The sequence below is a fragment of the Coregonus clupeaformis genome, chromosome 30 (genome assembly GCF_020615455.1).
Source record: "Coregonus clupeaformis isolate EN_2021a chromosome 30, ASM2061545v1, whole genome shotgun sequence".
In the NCBI taxonomy this organism is placed as follows: Eukaryota; Metazoa; Chordata; class Actinopteri; order Salmoniformes; family Salmonidae; genus Coregonus; species Coregonus clupeaformis.
Window position 1 is genome coordinate 15,348,349 of NC_059221.1, and position 24,850 is coordinate 15,373,198.

General features: G+C 40.8%; 2 protein-coding genes across 3 annotated transcripts; both read left to right on the forward strand.

The window, feature by feature from the left end:
• The first annotated feature begins 288 nt into the window (after positions 1-288).
• On the forward strand, positions 289-10,535 carry LOC121545808 (natural resistance-associated macrophage protein 2-like). 2 transcript variants are annotated; one of them, XM_041856648.2, is made up of 15 exons: positions 293-734; positions 1,263-1,346; positions 2,008-2,153; positions 2,384-2,506; positions 5,704-5,823; positions 6,026-6,132; positions 6,228-6,366; positions 6,562-6,717; positions 6,985-7,143; positions 7,271-7,357; positions 8,275-8,394; positions 8,697-8,846; positions 9,279-9,352; positions 9,486-9,639; positions 10,390-10,535. In XM_041856648.2, the coding sequence occupies exons 1-15, from the start codon at positions 689-691 to the stop codon at positions 10,495-10,497; spliced, it is 1,773 nt and encodes a 590-aa protein (XP_041712582.1). In that variant the 5' UTR covers positions 293-688; the 3' UTR covers positions 10,498-10,535. The 2 variants fall into 2 exon arrangements, with proteins under 2 accessions (XP_041712583.1, XP_041712582.1); XM_041856649.2 differs by lacking the exons at positions 9,486-9,639; positions 10,390-10,535 and having other exon boundaries at positions 289-734; positions 8,697-8,878.
• Positions 10,536-14,556: 4,021 nt separating this feature from the next.
• LOC121545807 (carboxy-terminal domain RNA polymerase II polypeptide A small phosphatase 2) lies at positions 14,557-24,532 on the forward strand. Its single transcript, XM_041856647.2, has 7 exons — positions 14,557-15,198; positions 18,838-18,992; positions 20,245-20,349; positions 20,604-20,660; positions 21,459-21,551; positions 22,279-22,464; positions 23,082-24,532. The coding sequence occupies exons 1-7, from the start codon at positions 15,138-15,140 to the stop codon at positions 23,205-23,207; spliced, it is 783 nt and encodes a 260-aa protein (XP_041712581.1). The 5' UTR covers positions 14,557-15,137; the 3' UTR covers positions 23,208-24,532.
• The last annotated feature ends 318 nt before the right edge of the window (positions 24,533-24,850 follow it).

The following is a 24,850-nucleotide window of genomic DNA, read 5'->3' on the forward strand; positions in this document are numbered from 1 at the left end:
GGTTTTGGCAATACACTGTAGATATATTTGCTCCAGATGAGTTCCAGAGCAGAGAGACCCACAGTAGCAACTGTAATTGAGTACTGGCTGTGTCTGCTGTGGCAGGTGCGCATGAGGCCTTAATAAGTTATATTCTTCAAGAATCAATGGGTACATTTCATTAATTCAGAAGTCTAAAAATGGATGTAGCCCCTTTAACCATAACCATAACCATAACCCTTACCTAACCCTAACTTTAATGGGGGGTAGGGACGTCCCAATGATCCCTGATGTAATGTAATGATAGCTAGGGCCATTTCGGCTATCAATGGTACGGAGCTCCGATCACTTGTCGTGAACGCTCCATGGGGGAATCTCTATTGCATTCTCCTTGCGTCGTCTTGCCTCTCGCCTCGTTCACAAAACCCATTGGAGGAGAAGGTTTGAGAAGGAGGCGACCAGAGAGTACACGCGGAGTAAACCATTGAGATTTTCTCCATGTCGTTCCTCTGAAATAGATCAATTGTTTCTCTGATCATTCAGGGTCGGACATGATGTGAACGCGGCATCAACTTCTACACAAAGTAGGCTATTTCAAAACCGGAAGTCATATTATTTACCTGAATACCATGCTCATACTAAAGTCGTCCATGAGGACTTATTAATTAATGGACAGGTAGCCTACCTTTTGGCTTTGAAGAAGACGAGGATGAAGCGCTTCAGTTCATCAAAAATATTATCTTTTCTGACGACAGGTAAGGTGCCAGTAGAGCTGGAATAGCTCAGCGCTAGGGGGAATAAATAAATTAATTCAGCTGTGAGGGTGACGTGTCAGACTTTAGCGGCACTATTTGACATGTTACATAGATAGACTATTAAAAAATATGTGGAGTACTGTACAGAAAATGTGCTTATGGTTATATTCAGTGCATGCTTCTTTTGCTCTTTCCTTATTCAGTGCATGAAGTATAAAAAATATTTTCAATTGTGACTGTTTGAGGGCAATATTTACTCATTGGCATCATAATTTGATGAATTGTTGATAAAGTAAAAAGTTAATGCTTTTTATTTGACTTAGTCAGTCCAGTTGCTTGTGGGTGGCATTTTTCAGCTACACCCTGTAATTTACAGTAGGCCTATGTGGGAAGTCCCAGTTCTCTTTGCATGGGTTGGATTAGTTTTGTGGACATTAGGCTAGTGTACTTTTTGTGAAAATGGTTTGAGTGTAGACTACCACGCCATAATCTACCCTAAATTATAACTCTGTGTGTTACTGTTTTCAGACAGAAATCCCCATCCTGAGAACATCCACATCTCCTCTCTACCCCCCAGTATTCCTACAGACCAGGAGCCAACACATGGAGAAGGTAAGGGAGCCATATAAATAGAATTAGAACAGTATACAGTATAAAGTGTATTCTATGGTAGGAGCAGCAGAGAAGACCGCTTCATTTCTGTTACATTGACTTGTTGTCAATGGCAGTCCAAAAGAAGTCCGGTTGCACAGAAGTCGGTTTGCCATGACACACACACATCACACATGTTACAGAAAATAAACTGTTTGGTTGCTTACAGTCCAGTTTTTGAGATATATATCTCACAGCAAGCAAAGTTTTGAGTTGTGTCCTTTGGACTGCCACAGAAACAGCCAGTCAAAGTTGAGTGGTGTTATATAGTGTTATAAAAGTACTTTCTTGCTGCTGGCTCAAATAACTTTCAGATCGGCTTGTCAACGTTGTACTCTGTTTGTTCTTGCAATCAAATCTATATGACTGGATAATATTTATTGCAATCAGCATGCTTGGATTTCAGCCACTGAGTTCATACTTGCCGGCTCAGCTATACTGCAGGAAGGAACCAAATTTAATACTTCCTTGATGACATTACTGCGCTGCAAAAGTTGTAAAGTTGTAAGTTGTAAAATTAAATTGTGCACGTTCTGTGACCTGATGTAATAGCCTGAACTGGTTTGACTTTGAGTTGTTCAGCTATTTTAATGAGTGTATCTCACTGTGCCTCCTATTTCAGAAGACATGGCACAGGGGAAAGCAGTTGAGACCACACAAACACAGCGAGGAGCCCCTTCGGTCTTCCCAGAGGGCCAGAATGGGGGAACTGATGTATCTAGTACCAATTTTGACCATAAGGTCCCCATTCCAGATGATAACAGTCAGGTATGAGGGAGAAAGGGCTCAGACTGTCTTAGAATCCCAATTGTACTATGATTTGCTGGTCTCTTCACAGTGAATAGACTTGGCTTACTTGACTTGACTTTGATGTATTACCTTTAGCTCCTAGTGGAGCACAGGGCCTCAAAAGTGCATCAGAATATATACTTTACATTTTGAAAATGTTGTGTTTGAGCAATAAATGTTTAAACCCCTATTCCTCCCTCCTGGTTTAGATGTGGTTCAGTTTCCGTAAGCTATGGGCCTTCACAGGACCAGGGTTCCTGATGAGCATCGCCTACCTAGACCCAGGAAATATAGAGTCAGACCTGCAGTCAGGTGCTAAAGCAGGGTTCAAGGTACATGAAGGTTCAACGTTCTATTCAAACCCAAAAGGCCAGTTTCCTGGAGCAGATTAAGCATATTCCTGGACTACATTAGTCACATTTATTTTATAAAGCCTTTTTACATCAGCAGTTGTCACAACGTGCCTATACAGATACCCAGCCTAAAACACCAAAGAGCAAGCAATTCAGATGTAGATGCAAAGTGGCTAGGAAAAACTCACAAGAAAGGCAGGAACCTAGGAAGAAACCTAGAGGAACTAGGCTCCGAGAGGTGGTCAGTCCTCTTCAGATTATAAGAGTACATAGCCATTTAGGCCAGATCATTCTTCAAGATGTTGAAACGTTCATAGATGACCAGCAGGGTCAAATAATAATCACAGTGGTTATAGAGGGGGCAACAGGTCAGCACCTCGAGAGGGAGGGAGGGAGGGAGGGTGAGTGAGGGAGAGGGGGGGAGAGAGAGAGAGAGAGAGAGAGAGATCTCCAAAGCCGCAGGTGAACGGGGGACAGCCAAGAGTCGTCAGGCCAGGTAGTCCTGAGGCATGGTCTTAGGGAGCATACCTAAGATCACACAGGACACCAGATAAGACAGGAAAATTACACCAGATAGGACAGACTGACCCTAGCCCTCAGGCACATACAGTGAGGGAAAAAAAGTATTTGATCCCCTGCTGATTTTGTACGTTTGCCCACTGACAAAGAAATGATCAGTCTATAATTTTAATGGTAGGTTTATTTGAACAGTGAGAGACAGAATAACAACAAAAAAATCCAGAAAAAAGCATGTCAAAAATGTTATAAATTGAATTGCATTTTAATGACAGAAATAAGTATTTGACCCCCTCTCAATCAGAAAGATTTCTGTCTCCCAGGTGTCTTTTATACAGGTAACGAGCTGAGATTAGGAGCACACTCTTAAAGGGAGTGCTCCTAATCTCAGTTTGTTACCTGTATAAAAGACACCTGTCCACAGAAGCAATCAATCAATCAGATTCCAAACTCTCCACCATGGCCAAGACCAAAGAGCTCTCCAAGGATGTCAGGGACAAGATTGTAGACCTACACAAGGCTGGAATGGGCTACAAGACCATCGCCAAGCAGCTTGGTGAGAAGGTGACAACAGTTTGTGTGATTATTCGCAAATGGAAGAAACACAAAATAAATGTCAATCTCCCTAGGACTGGGGCTCCATGCAAGATCTCACCTCGTGGAGTTGCAATAATCATGAGAATGGTGAGGAATCAGCCCAGAACTACACGGGAGGGTCTTGTCAATGATCTCAAGGTAGCTGGGACCATAGTCACCAAGAAAACAATTGGTAACACACTACGCCGTGAAGGACTGAAATCCTGCAGCGTCCGCAAGGTTCCCCTGCTCAAGAAATCACATATACAGGCCCGTCTGAAGTTTGCCAACGAACATCTGAATGATTCAGAGGAGAACTGGGTGAAAGTGTTGTGGTCAGATGAGACCAAAATGGAGCTCTTTGGCATTTTCTCAACTCGCCGTGTTTGGAGGAGGAGGAATGCTGCCTATGACCCCAAGAACACCATCCCCACCGTCAAACATGGAGGTGGAAACATTATGCTTTGGGGGTGTTTTTCTGCTAAGGGGACAGGACAACTTCACCGCATCAAAGGGACGATGGACGGGGCCATGTACCATCAAATCTTGGGTGAGAACCTCCTTCCCTCAGCCAGGGCATTGAAAATGGGCCGTGGATGGCCATTCCAGCATGACAATGACCCAAAACACATGGCCAAGGCAACAAAGGAGTGGCTCAAGAAGAAGCACATTAAGGTCCATGAGTGGCCTAGCTAGTCTCCAGACCTTAATCCCATAGAAAAGGTTCGAGTTGCCAAACGTCAACCTTAATGACTTGGAGAAGATCTGCAAAGAGGAGTGGAACAAAATCCCTCTTGAGATTTTTGCAAACCTGGTGGCCAACTACAAGAAACGTCTGAACTCTGTGATTGCCAACAAGGGTTTTGTCACCAAGTACTAAGTCATGTTTTGCAGAGGGGTCAAATACTTATTTCCCTCATTAAAATGCAAATGAATTTATAACATTTTTGACATGCGTTTTTATGGATTTTTTTGTTGTTATTATGTCTCTCACTGTTCAAATAAACCTACCATTAAAATTATAGACTGATCATGTCTTTCTCAGTGGGCAAACGTACAAAATCAGCAGGGGATCAAATACTTTTTTCCCTCACTGTAGACTATTGCAGCATAGATACTGGGGACTGAGACTGGGGGTTCGGGGGACACTGGCCCCGTCCAAAGTTATCCCCAGACAGTGCCAACCAGGCAGGATATATCCCCACCCACTTTGCCAAACCAAAGCCACCACACCACCAAAGGGATATCAACGGACATCTAACTTACTACCCTGAGACAAGGCCGAGTATAGCCCACGAAGATCTCCCACACCTCACGAGCCCGAGGGGGCGCAAAACCGGACAGGAAATCACGTCAGTGACTCAACCCACTCAAGTCGAGTATAATGAAAAAAAGCCTGTCATGACGTGGTGCACCCTCCTAGGGACGGCATGTGAGAGCCCAAGCAAGCCAGTAATTCAGCCCCGTAATAGGGTCAGAGGCAGACAATCCTAGTGGAGAGAGGGGAGCCGGCCAGGCAGAGACAGCAAGGGTGATTCGTCACTCCAGATCAGCAGACCATTTCATAAAAATTGAGCTCTATAGGAGAAAGCCCTGCCTCCAGCTGTTTGCTTAGAAATTCTAGGCACAGTAAGGAGGCCTGCGTCTTGACCAAATGGGAGAGATAAGGAGGAGCAAGTCCATGTAATGCTTTGAAGGTTAACAATAAAACCTTGTAATCAGCCCTAGCCTTAACAGGAAGCCAGTGAATCTGAAGTGTAGAGAGGCTAGCACTGGAGTAATATGATAAAATGTTGGGGGGCTTCTAGTCAAGATTCTGGCTGATGTATTTTGCACTAGCTGAAGTTTATTTAGTGCCTTATCCGGGTAGCCGGAGAGTAGAGCATTGCAGTAGTCTAATCTTGAAGTGATAAAAGCATGGATTAGCTTTTCTGCATCATTTTTGGACAGAGGAGTAGACTTAATCTGGGTCAGGGAAATCGGCCTTTAAATAACTAATTCTGAAAAATATTGCGTTATTATTAGAAACGTTTATGTGTGTATCATAGACGGATGACACCTCTGTTCTCCTCCCATCTATCCAGCTGTTGTGGGTTCTTCTGGGAGCCACCATCATTGGTCTGCTGCTGCAGAGGCTGGCAGCCAGACTGGGTGTGGTCACTGGGATGCACCTGGCAGAAGTCTGTAACCGCCAGTACCCTACCGTCAGTCTCCCTTTTTGTCGCTCACACTCTCTGAGAAACCTGACAATATAGAATGAACTAAATCAAATTCTTCCACAGCCTTTAATACATTGACAGTTACTCATCATCAATTACTTTCTGTACTAGTCTACAACTGTTGCTTTGTATTGGAAGACAAATGTTTCAGAATGTTGTTCAATTAATGTATTTGTTTTCTACCTAGGTGCCACGCATTATCCTGTGGTTGATGGTGGAGCTGGCCATCATAGGTTCAGACATGCAGGAGGTCATAGGTTGTGCCATTGCATTCAACCTCCTCTCCTCTGGCAGGTAGACGACAGTACTGACTGACTATATGCTATTACAGAGTAGGGAGTATAGTTCTATTGGTGCCCTAAATTCTTTGTTACTTACTGTGTCTACAGGATACCTTTGTGGGGGGGGGTTCTCATCACCATCATCGACACATTTGTGTTCCTCTTCCTGGACAAGTATGGTCTGAGGAAACTTGAGGCCTTTTTTGGGGTCCTTATTACAATCATGGCCATCACCTTTGGATATGAGGTACACAAGGCTTGAATGTGCTTTCTATAATTTTGTGGAGGAATAGGGATTGTGGATGTACCCTGTACATGTACCCTGCCTGCCTTGTAGCAGTGATACTTGGACTCTCTGAGTGGATTAGCGTTGTCTCTCCCAGTATGTGATGGTGTAATGTATATGAAGGTTGTGGTTACCTCTGACCTCTTTTCCTCACAGTATGTGACGGTGCGTCCGGACCAGGGGGAGCTGCTGAAGGGGATGTTTATGCCGTACTGTGAGGGCTGTGGTCCTGTGCAGCTGGAGCAGGCTGTGGGCATCGTAGGGGCTGTCATAATGCCCCACAACATCTACCTGCACTCTGCCCTCGTCAAGGTAGCCATGGAAGACCACAGTGGCTGTATTTTATAATCATATTCGATATTTCTCCACTTAATCACTATTACACCATCACTATTGTGTAGTAGTACAATGTTTTATACTGTAATAATGATTTAGTGGAGATATTGGCAATCAAGAAACTGTTATAGTGTGTCCATTGATGACCATAGAATGTTAGTGATTGTGGAATTCCTTTCTGTCTATATTTGATGCTGTTGGACAATGCTTGACTAAGTCAATTATTGTATGAAACTTTCTCAGTCTCGACAGATTGATCGTTCCAGTAAGAAGGAGCTCAAGGAGGCCAACAAATACTTCTTCATTGAGTCGACCATCGCACTCTTCCTCTCTTTCCTCATCAACGTATTTGTGGTGGCTGTCTTCGCTGAGGCGGTCTATGGACGCACAAACATTGAAGTGGTGCGTATGTACCTAGTCTGTATGGAACTAAGGAACTACTCAGTTGAATAATCATGAACGATGAGTTGCCTCTAAGCCACTATGTTGTTTTTGTTCTTAACAACATGTCTTATTGCACTTCATTCAGCATGACATCTGTAATGCAACTGGCATTCCTCAGCTAGACCTGTTCCCCTTGAACAATGAGACACTGCAGGTGGACATCTACAAAGGGGTAAGGCTGCACTTTCATCCTCAGGCTGAATGCCACCATTTTGTTTTTCCCTGTTATTCTAGCTTGGTCCCAGATCTGTTGTGCTGGATGACAGTATTTGGCAAAACAATGATCATAGGAAATTATACTGAACAAAAATATAAACCCAACATGTAAAGTGTTGGTCCCATGTTTTATCAGCTGAAATAAAAGATCCCAGAAGTGTTTCATATGCACAAAAAGCTTATTTCTCTCAAATGTTGTGCATTTGTTTACTGGTAGTGAGCATTTCTCCTTTGCCAAGATAATCCATCCACCTGACAGGTGTGGCATATCAAGAAACAGATTAAACAGCATTATCATTACTCAACACAATGCCACAGATGTCTCAAGTTTTGAGGGATTGTGCAATTGGCATGCTGACTGCAGGAATGTCCAACATTGTTTTAGAGAATTTGGCAGTATGTCCAACCGGTTTCACAACCGCAGACCACTTGCACCACGCCAGCTCAGCACCTCCGTATCCGGCTTCTTCACCTGCAAGATTGTCTGAGGAGGGGGGGTGCTGCTGAAGAGTATTTCTGTCTGTAATAAAGCCCTTTTGTGGGGAAAAACTCATTCTGACTGGTTGGGCCTGGCTCCCCAGTGGGTGGACCTGGCTCTCAAGTGGGTGGGCCTATGCCCTCCCAGGCCCACCCATGGCTGCGCCCCTGCCCAGTCATGTGAAATCCATAGATTAGGGCCTAGTGAATTTATTTCAATTGACTGATTTCCTTATATGAACTGTAACTCAGTAAGATATTTGGAGTTGTTGTGTTTATATTTTTGTTCAGTATACCTAGTCTTGCATTACCATACTCCCAGGTCTTGTTTATCACTCTGCTGTTGGGCTAGGTGTTTTCCTGACACGACACCGAATGTTACCCCTATCATTACAGGGAGTGGTTTTGGGCTGTTTCTTCGGCCCTGCAGCACTTTATATCTGGGCCGTGGGAATCCTGGCAGCAGGTCAGAGTTCAACCATGACCGGGACCTACTCAGGACAGTTTGTCATGGAGGTTTGTGCAATAACTCATTAATTCAAGGTCAATTTAATTAAGAGATGAGATCAAGTTTGAGTCTCTGCCCAAATTACAAGTCAACTCCTGAATCTATTTGATTTTTTGATCTGCTAATTGCTTTAGCTGTCTGTCTCTGACTGAATGATGTCAGTCAGATAGGCTGTGGTGTGTTCGTGATGGTAAGAAGTTAAAACAACAGTGGCTCAGCTCTACCATCACAAACACACCACAGACATCATATAAAACCCTACATTAGCTCAATGAAGTCACAGATCTTGAACCCCGTCCCGTCCCTACAGGGCTTTTTGAACCTGCGCTGGTCCCGTTTCTCCCGGGTGTTGCTGACCCGCTCCATCGCCATCACGCCCACCCTGCTGGTGGCCATCTTCCAGGACGTCACCCACCTGACAGGCATGAACGACTTTCTGAACGTGCTGCAGAGCATGCAGGTTATTTAATTGTTTCACCTTTATTTAACCAGGTGAGTCAGGTCAGACGGCAGTGCATGCAAATCCCCTAACCTTAACCCTAGTTTCATGTCCACATCCCGGTTCAACCATAACCCTAGCCTCAACCACAACACTAACCGTAGCCTTACGTCCACATCCTAGTTCAACCCTAACCCTATCCTCAACCACAACCCAAACCCCAACCCAAGCTTCATGTCCACATCCTGGTTTAACCATAAACCTCAACCACAATCCTAACCCTAACTCTAACCTAACTTCATGTCCACACCTCAGGTCAACCCTAACCCTAACCCCAGGCAAGCTGTTGCATTTCATCAGAGTAGTTGGTTGATAGTTGAAGCATCTATAGGGGATTGTCAAATTTAAGTGGGACCCCTTCTCATTGCTGCTTTCTTTCTCTCCCACTCACAGCTGCCATTTGCGTTGATTCCCATCCTCACTTTCACCAGTTTATCCTCCCTCATGAGTGAATTTGCCAATGGATTGTAAGTATACCACGATTATGGTGAAAACTATAACATTTGAGCTAAATTAAATTTGACAGAACATACGATAATATGATACGATTTTTTTTCTTCATGCGACTGACCTCTGTTACTATCGCCATTCTCCTTTCAGATTTTGGAAGATTGGGGGAGGAGTTGTGATCTTGTTGGTGTGTTGTATCAACATGTACTTTGTTGTCATCTATGTGACCACTCTGAACAGTGTGTGGCTGTACGTGTTTGCTGCTTTTCTCTGCATAGCATATTTGGGATTTGTGGGTTACCTGGTAAGTATTTTTTTTCAATTAATGCTGTTTTCTTTATATAGCTTTTTGTGTGGTCATTTTAAAATGATTTTTACTCTTTGGTTTCCATGTCTTTGCGAAGCATACCAAACCAAAAGTGTTATTTAGAGGACCACTTTAATCTTCAACCACTGAGTCAGTTGTTAAAGGTCCAATGCAGCCGTTTTTATCTCAATATCAAATAATTTCTGGGTGCCAATTAAGTAACTTACTGTGATTGTTTTCAATGAAAATGGTCAAAACAAAACAAAAATAGCTTCTTAGCAGAGAGCAATTTCTCAAGCAAGAATTTTGCTAGGACTGTCTGGGAGTGGTCTGAGTGGGGAGGGGAAAACGGAAAACTAGCTGTTATTGGCAGGTTTGGATTTCTCTTTCTTATTGGTCTATTAACTAATTTACCGCCTGGTGATGTCACCAGGCAGGCCAAAACTCTATTCAACCACAACAGGCTGAAATTTCAGGCAGTCTTTTTAAACAGCTCTTACACTAAAAGGGAAGTATCATAATTTTCACAGTATTATTCCAACCTCCTAGTGTGAAAAGATGTATAAAACACAGGCAAATCACGTTTTTGAGTACACTGGGCCTTTTACCGTTTAACAAACTTTGAGTGAGGACAGTTGTATGTGTAGGAATGCAGTCCTGGCAGTAGAATGATTATATGTTGTACTGGCTCTCTCACACCACTCTCCCCATCTCTCTCTCTCTCTCTCCCTCCCTCTCTCCCTCTAGGCGTGGGTATGTCTGATAGCGCTAGGGGTGTCCTGTCTGGATGTCACCGGCAGGGTCAGGAACGACACCACAGTTCTGATAGAGCAGCAGCCAGAGTTTGACTCCTGAGCACGGTTCCTTCCTTCGCACACGTGTGTGTGTGTGGGGGGGGGTGAGGCTATGGGAGGAGCCTTGGGATATTTGAAAGTCATACTGTACAGATTGTAAGATTTTGATAGAAAAATTGTTTACAATTTTGAAATGACTGTAAAATTCTGTAAGGATATTTAACTTTAAGTAAATAACATTATTAGGGTACATGTAATTATTTATTTCACTTTGTATGTATTACATTTGAAGTGAATTGCCATATTAATGGTCATATTAGGACTTTGATTTGTGATGAATTTAGAAAAGGATTGTGAAATGGTACTGTACACTGTAAATGTCAATATATTATCTATTTACTCTGTGAATGAATTACGTCTTGAAATTGTTAAAAACGTAAATAAATGCTCCCATTTTTGATGTGGTGGTCAATGAAATCTACCATGGAAAAATGGTTTCATAACGTATGTGTCTAGCATTCCTCAACTCCGCCACAGGGAGACACTGTGGACTCAAACTGAGGGTAATGTTTGAAAAGTACCAGTACTGTAGTCTACAACAACAAACATGGAATGCCATGAACTTTAACATATTGTGAAAATGTATCACTATATTGTTTTTATCTGTAGATCCACCATGGTGATTTTATTTAACCTCATGTCTTCTTTATTGCTTCCAGATGCAATTGCAACCCTTCCGTATGCATCAACTTCCCATGCAGAGCTAATGTTGTTGATGTTTGGAATTCTTATGCTGGTATGAACAATTGTGTCATTACAGTTCCTGTAGCAATCACTGATATAAGAGTTAAGCATATATCAGACTGGAAGGGCTGTGACTTTGAGAGAGAGGGCCAGAGCAGACAGACGGTTTATTTGCATTGTGGCGGCGGGAATTTGTTCCTGTCATGGTGCCAGCAGCCTTCTGTAAGGAGGGAGAGTCTTCCCACCTCCCCTCTGTGTTTTTGTTTTTCTCAATGAGCCGATCTCCCTGTGTAGGGCTCTCTCACAGCCTGTCCAGCAGGCCCCTTTCCTGGAAACATAGCCCAGCAGAGGCCACTAAGGGGCAGAGAAGGGAGGCCAGGGCAGCTTCTTCCAGCAAATCACATGATCCTGGACCTAAAGACCCAGTCCTACATAAAACGAAGATGTGACCAATCTCCATAGTATCTGGGTTATCTAGATGTTATTGACAATGTTGCACAGTTCTATAAGTAAGTATGGAGGCACACATGGGACATGTATGTTATATTTACTGAGTGATTGGAGATATGTAATATGGTTAATTGCATTTATGTGGGAATAGAAAACCACCACAACCACTGTTTTTTAAATGTTTTTGTTTATTCCGAACAGTGTGATCTCATATCAATATTGTTTTATATCATTTCATTGTTTTTTAACATAATTTTTAAAGATTGTTTGATGGTGAATAGATAATGATCTGCTAATTTCTGTTGTTTTGTACAAAGTTTGATGTCATGTGAAGCAGGTGAAAGATGGAGCAGGTAGCAGATATATTTGCACCAGGATGCTTTGACCTTTGCTCTTTGCAGTTGACTAAGATTTGGAACTAAAGAACAAGATGAAATATTTGAAAATTACTCTGTCATTTATTAAGTCTAATTAAACATTTAAAAACACTTTGCTTGAAACTTGTTTATATATATATTTATAACATAATTATAACAAACAATTTTCTTCTCAATTATCGTTCAGTGATTATTCCGAAAATCTTTGCTGTTTTGCACCATCATGTAGGCTGCTTGTACATTAGTTGCAGTGCAATTGCATCACCACAACTGAATTTGTAATCTACATCATTTGAGTTAATACTACTAATAAACGTGTTACATAATTCAAAGCAATGTTGCAGGGTGATTTGTTATGACCCATTCCTTAATCCTCCACTTCAGTTTTTTTGCTTTTTGTTTGTGAATTTTAGTTTTTGTTATGCACTTGTGAGCCACTTTGAAACTCATAATTTACATTTACGTCATTTAGCAGACGCTCTTATGCAGAGCGACTTACAAATTGATGCATTCACCTTATAGCCAGTGGGATAACCACTTTACAATATTTTTAAATTTATTTTTCGGGGGGGGGGGTAGAAGGATTACTTTATCCTCTCCCAGGTATTCCTTAAAGAGGTGGGGTTTCAATCAACACAGGGCCTCAGCACCAGCTGCCCTACTCTCTCTTTCTCTGTCTTTCTATTTCTCTCTTTCTCAGTCCCTCTCTCTCTCTCTGAGTCCCTCTCTCTGAGTCTCGTTCTTTCTTTCTTTCCCCCTTCTCTCTCTCTCTCTGTCTCTCTCTGTCTCTGTTGCTCTCACTCTTAGCTTGGAGGAATGCAAAGACAACATGACCAGGAGAGAGCCACTGAAAGGCAGACAGAAAAAAAGCATAGAGAAACAATTTCAAGTTTCATTCGTGTAATCGGGCATCAAGTTCAACTTCGAACCTCATGACATTTTCCAGGTCATCCAGTTGATGCTAATTTTACACACATTCACATTGCATCTGTGTTGCTGTCTAAAAACAGTCTGAATGCAGGAATGTAAACAGCTGTGCCATTCTTGTTTACAACTTGGACTTGGTTTTGTGGTTCAAGTTTTGATCCGCATTCATGATTCTGGCAGTAGGGCCACAGAGTTTTTCTCTCTCTGCTCCGGTGTTGTTGTTTCTTTATGACTAACCTAACTAACATATTTTGTCTTTCGCTTGCTCGGGGCGGCAGGTAGCTTAGTGGTTAAGAGCATTGTGCCAGTAACCGAAAGGTCGCTGGTTCTAATCCCCGAGCCGACTAGGTGAAAAATCTGTCGATGTGCCCTTGAGCAAGGCACTTAACCCTAATTGCTCATGTAAGTCGCTCTGGATAAGAGCGTCTGCTAAATGATTAAAATGTAAAATGTAATGCTTCCTGTCCTCACTTTTGCCTCCTTAGCTCAGTGGTCCTGTTAGGACACACAGGTTGGCTTCCAAAACATTCCACAACCACAAGACATGCAGAAATCCCTGATTTATTTCCCTTTGTGTGCATGTCCATAAACATTTCATCTTGTGTGATCTTATTTCCATTCATTCACAGGCACTGTATACACCTACCTCACATCACACAGAGACATTCACAGCTCAATGCGCTCAGCACTTACTGCACTAAAGGAGAATGTTCTGAAATTCACTCACTGGTGCTGTCGAAGATGTTATTGTATAATATATGGCAATTAGCAGACACTTTCATCCAAAGCAGTCATGCATGCATACATTTTACATATGGGTGGTCCCGGGAATCAAACCCAAATCCTGGTGTTGCAAGCACCATACTCTACCAACTGATCTACAGAGGACCACACTGAGCTACAGCACACCTATGGATGCTCAGCATCTCATAGCGTCAAAAGCATTTAAAAATGCATCAAGAAACACATTCATTCATCAATTTCAATGGGTTCTGTGGTACTGGTGTAATGTATTTTTTAGTCAACAATCAAAAATAGAAACAACAGTGCAACTCAAGAAGTATGTGATGCGTGCAGCACTGCAATTCACAATAAAAAAATACTTAGCTACCTCTTCAATGATCTGCGTATGAGGAAGTGTTGTCATGTAGTGCTGGCAAATTACAACAAATCAACAAAACAGATGATCAGCGTTATGATGCACATAAATATTATATTTTGCAAAAAAAGGAAACAATCATATACTGTGCATAAACTTGAATGATTCTTATGACAAATTAGAAGTCATGTTTTTTTCTTTGTCATTACTGCAATTACTGAAGTCCTGTGTATTTCAATTAATTAAATATTGATAATATTATCAATGATATCAAATAAAAACTATTTTATTATTATTATTGTTGTTATTATTAATATTATAATTATATTTTGATCTTTTTTGCCTAATTGACTAATGCAATTGATTTCAATAATATTCATAATAATTCACTCGACTTGTGACAAAACCAGCGCTGGAATTTTTTGGTGTGGAGCGTGCAGAATAGCGAGGAATGCCTTTGCAACTCCCACTTTTCAAAGATCCAATCCGAAACGAGCAACGGTTTCAAGGCACCCTTGAAGTCCCGCCGAAGAAAAACAAAGCACAGGGGAAAAAACAAATCTCACATTTAAAATCGAATTCTATTCATAACCATTTCTCATTTAGAGAAATATTTCCGCCGATGTAATCTGTTTTATTTTCCTCCTCTCGGTAATATCAATTTGACGGTGTTGTTTATCTATAGTAAGGGGAACTTGAAACCGCCCCCTTGCCCCATTTCCTCTTGCCCCATTTCCTCGGTTGTTTTTCTTCTTTCGCCTGTATTCTCCATGTTGTTGGAACGAAAAGTGAGGTCTTCGCAGACACAGGAAGGGGCCGTTCGGGAAATATACTAGTGATAAAGTAAACCGAGAGGCGCAGCAGAGGGAATCGCAAAGACGAAAACATATCCAAGCGCCCTGCCCCTCCCATGTGTGGACAACAGAAGAAGCGAGGAATAAAGAAACATTGTTGCTGATGAAATGTAGACTCTTACAAATCCAACACAGCCACGGATGACAGTTATCAAGGCAATCCTTTAGTAACTTGTCAATATAACCTAATGAAGGCTGCTTATCTCTGTTTCGGGAACGGATTGGATTTTGAGGGCTCTGTGCTTGTCAGATGGAAAGTTCTATCATCACTCAAGTACAGAAAGAAGACATTCAATTGTCACCGAAAACAGGTAAGAATAGAATACGCTCCCGTTTTTATTGTTTGTTCTGATTAAACATGGGTTTAATGATAGTTTTGAAGGTTGGTTTGATATGGAGAAGGTTCGTTAAGTAATGAAATGTATGCACCCTAACGTTGATGTAAACAGGTTCCCATCACGTCCATTTGACAGTTCCAACGTCGCGGACATTGCGCGCGACATTCTAGAGCACACTGCTCTTGACGGTAGGCTATGCAGCCTACTACACATTTGATTAATCTTGCATACAAATAGGCTATATTAAATGCCTATATTATATTTCATGATGTTTCAAACCCACATATGCAACTGATGCTGAACATGGCTTGATTTTCAGTTATTATGGGACACCTGCATTGGAAAGGGTTTCCCCTCTGGTTCAAACACATTTTTGACAATGCGAGAGTAAAGGCTATTTGAAAAACTGCATTACATTGCATAGATTTTATGCCATCACGAATTCAAACCTGCAAAGAATATTAAAACAGTGTTTGTTGCCTATTGTAATTAAACAATTAGTCAAATCAATATTTCTTACCTATTTACGCACATTATTGGACTTTGAAGACCATCAAATGATTCCGTTTTGTTGATGTTACAGTATTTCTATGGATCAAATCAAGGTTATGTTATCTAATGCCATCGTACTGGACATTTAGGGATATGATTATAGATAATAATGATAATTTAATTAATTGACATACTGATCATTTCGCGCGTAAAATGGTAAACCAAACCACCCCAGCATTTAGCCTGTCCTGTGTTTATGATTTATGCTTTATCTTATTTTCTAGTTGTTGTATGGCGCCGTTCCATATTACTGTCACATCTGTCTGCAGCCATACACACAGCACAGCCATGTCTTGTTTTTGTTCGCAGGCTCAGCCTGGAGACAAATACATCAAGGCAGATCAATGCGCGCCAGTGTGGTACACAATCCGAATCTCATTAGAAAAATACCACATATATCCAAGGCCTATATAATATAAAGATTGACAAGTGTATGATATTTTTTCTTTGGCTGTTGGAAATTAAACCTAAAACGGTCGCTGATGAAAGATGACAAAGCATAACCGTAGAAATGCCAGGTGCCGCGGTCGGTGTTGACAGTGGTATGCACAAACACACGCCCTCCTCCCTCCGCCGCCCATTGTAAAGCGCGGTTTCAAAGATTCGTTTTTTTAATGCTTTTGCACTTTGGTTTAAATTAAAGGGTAGGCCTGGTACTCTACTGCCAATGGCATACCACACACCCCTGCAGCCCCCACAAGGCGGTGGGGCCCACGGGCTCTCGGGGCCCCCAACCCCCCCAAATGCAGATAGCATATAAACACGTCATAAACCATGGCAAAAATGTTTCGAATTATAGGAAATTTGCTGTAAAACTGGAAAAATGTGTAGAATAGCATGAGATTAGCTATAAAACGGCACATTTTCTCTATAGACCTTTGGCAATATGTGTAGAATTGCAGGAAATTAGTTGTAAAAATGCTAAATTCTCAGCCTCATTGCAAAATGTGTAGAATAGCATGAGATTAGCTATAAAACTGCAAATAAAAATGTGCTCAGACCTTGCGGGGGCCCGCAAAACTGCGCTACGCCACTGTGTACTGCTCTTTGATTATGGTACAATACCAGATTATGTGTGATAGGAGCAGAAGGGCTATCCTATGTTTGCTCAGCAGAGAAAAATATTATAGATTATTATAGATCGTTTTTTTTTCTCTTTTATTAGAATATTGTTTTCATATATTCAGGAATAGGCTTTCCTTCCCTTTAAAATGGCTTTGGGCCCCTATGCTCAGAGGTTATTTCCCCCCTTTGGCACTAGCATGTTATGTATGTGTTGATGAAGGATATCCACAACATCAATCATTTTTACTATTACATGTACACTGATTGGCAATATGCCTATACAGGTCAGCTCTAAACAATTTCGGTAACACTTTATTTGAAAGGTACCTAAAAATCCTTATAAGGACTTCATAACACATTCACAAGCAGTACATGAGCATTTCACAAATGCTTAGCTATGCTAACAACTACATGAACACTGCAAATTTACCCTTGTAGTTGTTGACAATTACATTTTAGAAATACTAAAGCACTTCCATTATGAATGTGTCCTTATGTAGGTGCCCTTCAAATATTATTACGACAAATGTTTTATTTTACAGAAAAAATGTTGAAACTGCTTTTAACCGGTGACCCATGGCATATATTTTTCCTGTGGCCCAAGGACAGGCTGTCTATTGTATATATTCTATTCTATATGTGTTGAATGATCACACCCAGGCCAGGGTCCAGTGTCCTGTATGTCTTTATATAGATGGAGTAGCATGGTTGTTTACAGGAGTGGAATTGAAAAAGGTCACACTATGAACTCACCATTTAAAATCCTAGAGGATTCCTAGAGGAATTCACCTTTTTTTTTATTTTAAACAATACAAAACATACACATACAAATTACAACATACAGACGCACACAAACATCCACAACATCACCCCTGCCCACCATTCCAATGGCTACAGAAGCCTCCCAAAGATTAAAGGAAGAGAATGAGGGAAGATGGAAGGAGATTAAATGTTAGGATCAAGGATGGAGGTTATGAATCAAGCGAGCGACTCATAATAACTGACTATCTTTTGCACTTTACAAAATATGATGAGAATGTCCAGATGTGTGAACAAGGCTCCTGAAGATTTGCATTGAAACCAATCACACTTTTTCTTTTTAAATCCGTTTTTCTATTAATCCCTTCAATAGCTTTAGTCAGTGCAGGCATCAATGTTCTGTATATCAGAGCCATCCATGTATTTAATTTGCATTTAAACTCTCATACATATATTAACAGGGGTGCTATGCATATCCAATCCAACCAAAGAATAGATGCTAATTTCCCCCTGTGGTGGAACCTCTGTGAACTAGGACACATTTTTACAGTGACTGATCAAAGGGGGCTTGGAGCATTGAGGTGTGACTGGCTTCAGCTCGCTCCGCTCCAGCCAAAGGACTTGTTCCAGGAGAGTCAGTGAAACGGTTGGAATGTTTTCTGTCTGTGTTTTCTACAGCAGAAAGTACTGTCTGTGTCCCAAATGGCACCATACTCCCTATGCACAACTTCTGACCAGTGCCACAGGGCCCTGGTCAAAAGTAATGCACTCAATAGGGAATAAGCTGCCATTTGAGACGCAGTCACTGCCTGGTGAAGAGTGTGGGTTTTCCCGCCCTCTCTGTGATTATATAACATGTACAGGCGCTTCCAGCAACAGCAACCTCATTAAACCCAGTGTGTGTGGGTGTGTGTGTGTGCGTGCCTGTCCTTGCTCCCTTTCGTAAAGGGAGCAAGGAGTTCATTCTACATATGTGCAGTAACGATGTCTCTCAAAATGGGGGAAAGACTCCTTACTTCTTCATGGGAAAATGTTGAGAAATTCACAACATCATACATTTCCCTCACCCCATCCAACTACCTGGCTTATGAGAACCTTCATTGCAGTGTGAGAATCAGCATAATGTGTTGGTGAATAGCATTTTCATATATCACTCAATTTGGATCAAAAGCTTGGTTGTGTCACAGCTAATTTTCACACACATTAAAAGCATTCTTATTTTTGCCCCTATGACAGGCCAGGTGAGCAGGTCTTCTCTGAAGAAGCCTAGGAGCTGTAACCTCTTCAAAGCACTTTTCTGTTGCCTCAGAGGAGCACAGGCTGCCCCCAAACCACTGCCACCTTCCCAGGATGCCTTGCTGGAGCCACAGGACAATGGGGACGTTGTCAAGGTAACATAATTTATTCCTCTCAGCATCTCCGCAGCATTGTTGTTGTAATTATCCATATCAGAAATAGAGTGTATGGACTGTTGTTTGCTGTATTTCAACCAAGTATGGGACTTTTATGTAGCCTAAAAAAAAGTGTCATTTTACATTTTGTTATGTTTGCAAAGCTTGTTTGGACACCTAAAGCAGATTCAGAATAAATAGTTTTTGCCACAAAGTTTCACAAATTATAATTTGCCATGTTAGACTTTATTATAGGATATGATACTCTTGTGTGTACAGTTGTATATCTAGCAAAGTGTTTTTTTGTCAAACAACTATCAGGCTTTTTATTTTACAACTGTCTAGTGCCTTATCTCATGTTTAACTACTCCAGCGTGATTGCAGGAAAAGCATAAAATAACTACATCGGAAATTGATAGCTTTCCTCTGTTGAGCAATACCTATAGTCCCGTGAAAATGTGTGGGATTATTGCCAGTGGATGTTATAACAGCATGTTGCAATATGGAATAGCTGTTGCACCTGTTGTGAACATCTTGAACACTACCATGACGGTTGGCAGCTACAGAGTAGTTTAGGTCTGTTCACATTGATCTCCTACGATGATAAGACAGCTGAGTGAATTGTAATCCACTAAGGCAAAACAGAGGTGCAGAGGGCCTACAAAGAGTGGATAATGTGATGTGCATGTCAGTTCATGTGGGAGACATAAGATATGTTAGATATGTACAGTATTTTGTGTTCTGGTGCATCATAACCAATTTGTACAGAAGCATGAAAAGGTGTTGTTGCCCACTGGCCACCAGTGAGGCTGTCAGGTGTAGATGAGCGTTAGCATCATGTAACAGGGGCTAATGAGCTTCATGTTTGTTGATATTACCTAGTGTCCTCTAGGCAGCACTGGAGCAGTGAGGAAGCTGTAGCTGTTGTGAGGCCTGGGTATTGTTTGCGTCTCTGAATTGAATCTGATTAAACATGCATATATACAGTATAGACCCTATAGCCTATCAAGTCCATCTGCTGTCAACAGCCCACAGCTGTTACACTGCGACACTGTTATTATACTGTAGTTACATTGGTTGGTGGAAATCTATAAATGTTATTTGATTTTTAATGCTAGTAGAGTGAGGCACTGTGTTTATGAAGCATAAAGCCAGTCTAATAAAAAAGGGCAATATGTGTTGATGTCCCCAATGAGTGCTCTGTACAGATACAGTAGTTACCTTGGTCTGTACTCTGTCTCCTCCACGACAGCTCTCATCTGGGCCCAGCCTGCTGCCAGAGATGATACCTCAGGACCAGGGGAAGATATGTTTGGTCATAGACCTGGATGAAACACTGGTGCATAGCTCATTCAAGGTAGCTACCAACCACTATTCAACTCTTACTGTAACTCCCGCTGTTGTCAACTCACTGTTAAAGGGTTTTGTAGGGGTATTTGTTTCAACAGTAGTTAAAAGAGGAAATATCATAAAGTGAATAATGGTTTTATTTTTATATACTGTATATATCTATATTATATTTATGGGGTTATTATAGTCTAGGTCTTAGTGATTTTATCTTATGTAATTACATTAGAATGTTCAACGGCTCCCTCTGTGTTCTTTCCTTAGCCTATTAGTAATGCAGATTTCATAGTGCCTGTGGAGATTGAGGGGACCACACACCAGGTAAAATATGTGAACTAAATACAGTATGTGTGCTTGTTGAGTCGGGTAGCTTGGTGTTCATGTACTGTATGTTGATGTGTTCAGAGTTCAGTGTTTGCTGAGCTTAAAATAGGATGGGTTTTAGGACAGATGAGGTTTGTTATGGGCGCCATGAGACCTCTACTGGCCAGATGTGAGGTTGAATGGGAAAGGAAGTGTAAGCGTTATAAAGAAAACAAGTGATTTCAGCATAGTTAGTTCACCTTTCATAAATAAGTAATTTTTAGAGAAAATGTGGAACAGAATTTACTCACCAATGCACTGCACCAGGGATAATATTTAAATACTTTATTGTATCCTTTGCATGCAGAACTTCATGCAAAAAATGCACATGCACAACTGAGCATGTGAGTACTGTTGTTTGGTTTGGGAGTGTTCGCCATGGGCCTCTGCCTGGTTCAAGTAATCCAGGATAGGCTGGTTAACACATGCACGGCCTATTCTTGATTACTTGTTTCAGGAACTGGCCACCAGCAACTGGAATGGACACAATGACAACAACAATTTAATGTAATGTGGAACAAATATAAGTATGACTACAGAGGAAGAGTGAATATTATAATAATAATATAATATAATATTTGTTTCCGGATATGCCATTACTATGCAATTTCAACGCAATTAGTAAAGGAATATGTAATAAGAATGCTGTTACTTTAGTGTTGTTACTGTAGTAATTATAGTGTTATTACATAGCTAGGTATAATCGCAGTATAATGCAAAGTGTTACCAAACATTCATACCAGGTGTTTGTTTCAGGTATACGTGCTGAAGAGGCCGTATGTGGATGAGTTCCTACAGCGAATGGGAGAGCTGTTTGAGTGTGTTCTGTTTACGGCCAGTCTTGCCAAGGTAAGCTGAAAAAGAAGAAGAAAACATTGTCTTGTTATGACATTTCCCTATTATTCTTCGTGAGAAGATTACTCTTCATTTTCAATACTAGTTTAGGAAGTTTTTTTTTTAAATATTCTCTTTCCCAACCCTCTGTAGCCTTTCCCCCATGCGTTAGATGACCTTTGTAGTGCCACAACCAGCTTTGTGAATTTGCATATTAGGAGCTAGCATACATTTTAAATGTAATGTGTAGTTACAGTTGTGGTCAACTATATTGGCACCCTTGCACAATTAAATTTTTTTTATAAAATAAGTAAAAAAAAAAAAAATGGTGTTCACATGTGTATTTGTTTGATTTACAACTGCACAGGACCCCAAAAAATAAAAACAAAATTGCCCGGACTCAAATATTAAAAATGTATTTGGTTGGAGGCAAGTTATTCTCATTTACTGTGTTATTTATCTCACCTGTGGGAAGTTAAAGGTGCATACAGGGTAAAGATAGCCATTCAACCAGTTTTGAAAAGAGAGAACTGAACATTCTGCCCCATTGAACTCCATTTTAAAGTGCAAGGGTGCCAGTATATTTGACTGCAACTGTACATTATTAGTAGCTTGGGTAAACCTTGGTGACATCTTGCACCAAATCCAAATTCCCATTTACCCTCTACTTTCCATTCCCCACTTCTGGTCTTGCCCTTTCCTGCATTCCCTGACCCCCCTTTCCCTACTTGCCCTCCCTTAGTATGCAGACCCAGTGACTGACCTGTTGGATCAGTGTGGGGTGTTCCGGGCGCGGCTCTTCCGGGAGTCCTGTGTGTTCCACCAGGGTTTCTATGTCAAAGACCTCAGCCTACTGGGCAGAGAGCTCCATAAGACCCTCATCCTGGACAACTCTCCTGCCTCCTACATCTTCCACCCTGAGAATGCTGTGAGTTTGGGTTTCATTCAACTTAACTGTGACCTCTTTCAGGATTCAAAGTGATAATTAACATGATATTAGTTCAGATTTTACTGCATTCTGATCCTATTCTATTCACTTTAAAAAAACAAGTTTAACCTTATATTCCACTTAAAATATCTGTCCAGTGTTCCCAGATGTCTATGTAATATGACCTATAATTAATTACAATATGAGTGAAATAGTTTTCCTTAAAAAAAGAAGAAGTAATTAAGTATGTTAAAAAGCAGCTTTTATGTGTTGGAATGGTGTGGGCCTACCCCAACAACAGAATGATGTGGGCATATACTGGCCATTAAAAATAATCAGGCGAGTAGGATGACATCATCCTCTATGAGGAAATAGCAAGCATTTTTTAAATGGTCTGTTTTGAGATGTAAAAATGAAATAAAAAAATTACGTGTTTTCAATTCCATTTATGCTTTGGCCACATATGAGTATAGGATGAGTCAACAACATTATTTAACAAATATGAACTTTTGATTTAGGACAGATATATACAACAAGAATATATAGTTTGTCAATACCCCAACACTGCAAACAAAGCATTAGTAAGTAAGTGAATGGTTTCTCTGTTGCTCCCTCAGGTTCCTGTGGTGTCCTGGTTTGATGATGTGGAGGATGCTGAGCTGCTCCACCTGCTGCCAGTGTTTGAGGACCTGAGTCAGGCTGAAGACGTCTACATCAAACTGGGGGAGCTAAGAGTGCCATGATGGAGGCGGGAGGACCCTGCTCTCACTGCCAGACTAGCCAGCACCTGGCCAGGAACATGCGCACCACCATAGAAATAGAATAATAACATTCTATTCATATAACATTGTATTTGTATGCTCACCACCCAGAGACACATGCATTGTATTTGGTTCAGACGAGCACTTCATGACTTTCTAAGGCCTTTTCTCTGAGACTCTGAGCTTCTGTCTGTCTGTCAACCACTGTCTGATAACTCTGAACCAAAATACCGTAGAGAACTGCAATCACTCCAAATGAATATGAATAAAGTGGTTCATTTTTGCCAAACCAGAAGCCTGCATGGCCTGATCTGACTCAGGACACTTGTATCATTGTGCCTTTTTTCTAAACAAACACAAAAACCAAGCAGCTCAAACTGTTTTTTGTTTTGTTTTTTTTCTTCCAATCTCACTATGCAATCCTCTTCTGTAATCATGATGGACTACAGTGCTACTTGTTATACGGGTGGGTCACAATCATATCCAGAATGCCAACGGAATGTATCTTTACATTTTCCTGGATATATGACCAGTCAGCATATGCTCATGTACTATACGTTTAACTGACGTTTAAGTATGTAAATATTTGTATTATTTACTGTAAAATGGCCAACAATGCAAAATGCCTCTCCAATAAGTACTGAATACATTATAAGTATATATAATTTTGAAGAGCTTAAAATATTAGCAACATTATATAAATTTTTTCTGAATAGCATACAGTGATGTTATAAAGTTTTATAAAGCTCTTTACGTTTATAATTTGGGACCAACTTCTTCAATCTGGTCACTTGAATGTCGACACACTGGATCCCATGGTTGTAGGCCCATGGTTGTAGGCTGCTCAGCAGAAGTACAGTATAGTGTTGCTCTTAATATATTTGGTCCAGTCTACACATTTATTTTTCAGTTTTTCTTGGAATACTAAATGACAGAAGTTGCACTATTTGTTTTTATAAGTAAGACTGCTAAAAGTGACAACTGTGCATTTCCAATTCAGTCAGATATATGCAGATAATGCACACGTATGCCATGCTGAATGTGGTCAAACGCTGTATTATCAAGCATTAGGAGTTGTGGAATATTTTCATTTTTTTTATTTTTACAATTTGTGTTAATTTGTGTATTATTTGCCCACTGCAAATCAGGTTATCAAAACAACAATATTCAAAACCTCTGCCAAATTATATTTTGTGGCTAGTGTTTTTGGATTGTGTAAAGTTCATCAAACGCCACTGATTCTTTTCCTCCAAAGTGTGCCTTTCAAACATTACTCTAACCTTCGAATGACTCCTCCAATCATCATAGATGATACCAACGACATTGTGTTATCAACAAACAATAACCACATTCAGGGGGTAGATGTTTGTTTGCCATTCCATAAATAATGAGCAAAACCAGCATTATTTTATATGAGTACAATCAAGTTGGTTTTTTAATTCATGTTTTATGTCCGTTTTTACTGTGTGTGTTGATCACTTAAGACATTTGAATGAATGTTTACCAATCCTAATGAATAACCAAAGATATCTGGTTGTTGATATTGTGTGTATTTAGTGGTTCTCATTGACATTGTTATAATTAAACAAAATAAAGCTAAATGTAAATTGTAAATCATGAACACA

Coding starts and splice junctions, on each gene's coding strand:
- LOC121545808 (XM_041856648.2), top strand. CDS start 689: ATGAAGCGCTTCAGTTCATCAAAAATATTATCTTTTCTGACGACAG. Junction 1,347..2,007: donor GGAGCCAACACATGGAGAAG/GTAAGGGAGCCA, acceptor CTCCTATTTCAG/AAGACATGGCACAGGGGAAA. Junction 8,395..8,696: donor CAGGACAGTTTGTCATGGAG/GTTTGTGCAATA, acceptor CCGTCCCTACAG/GGCTTTTTGAACCTGCGCTG.
- LOC121545807 (XM_041856647.2), top strand. CDS start 15,138: ATGGAAAGTTCTATCATCACTCAAGTACAGAAAGAAGACATTCAATTG. Junction 21,552..22,278: donor TTACGGCCAGTCTTGCCAAG/GTAAGCTGAAAA, acceptor GCCCTCCCTTAG/TATGCAGACCCAGTGACTGA. Junction 22,465..23,081: donor TCTTCCACCCTGAGAATGCT/GTGAGTTTGGGT, acceptor TTGCTCCCTCAG/GTTCCTGTGGTGTCCTGGTT.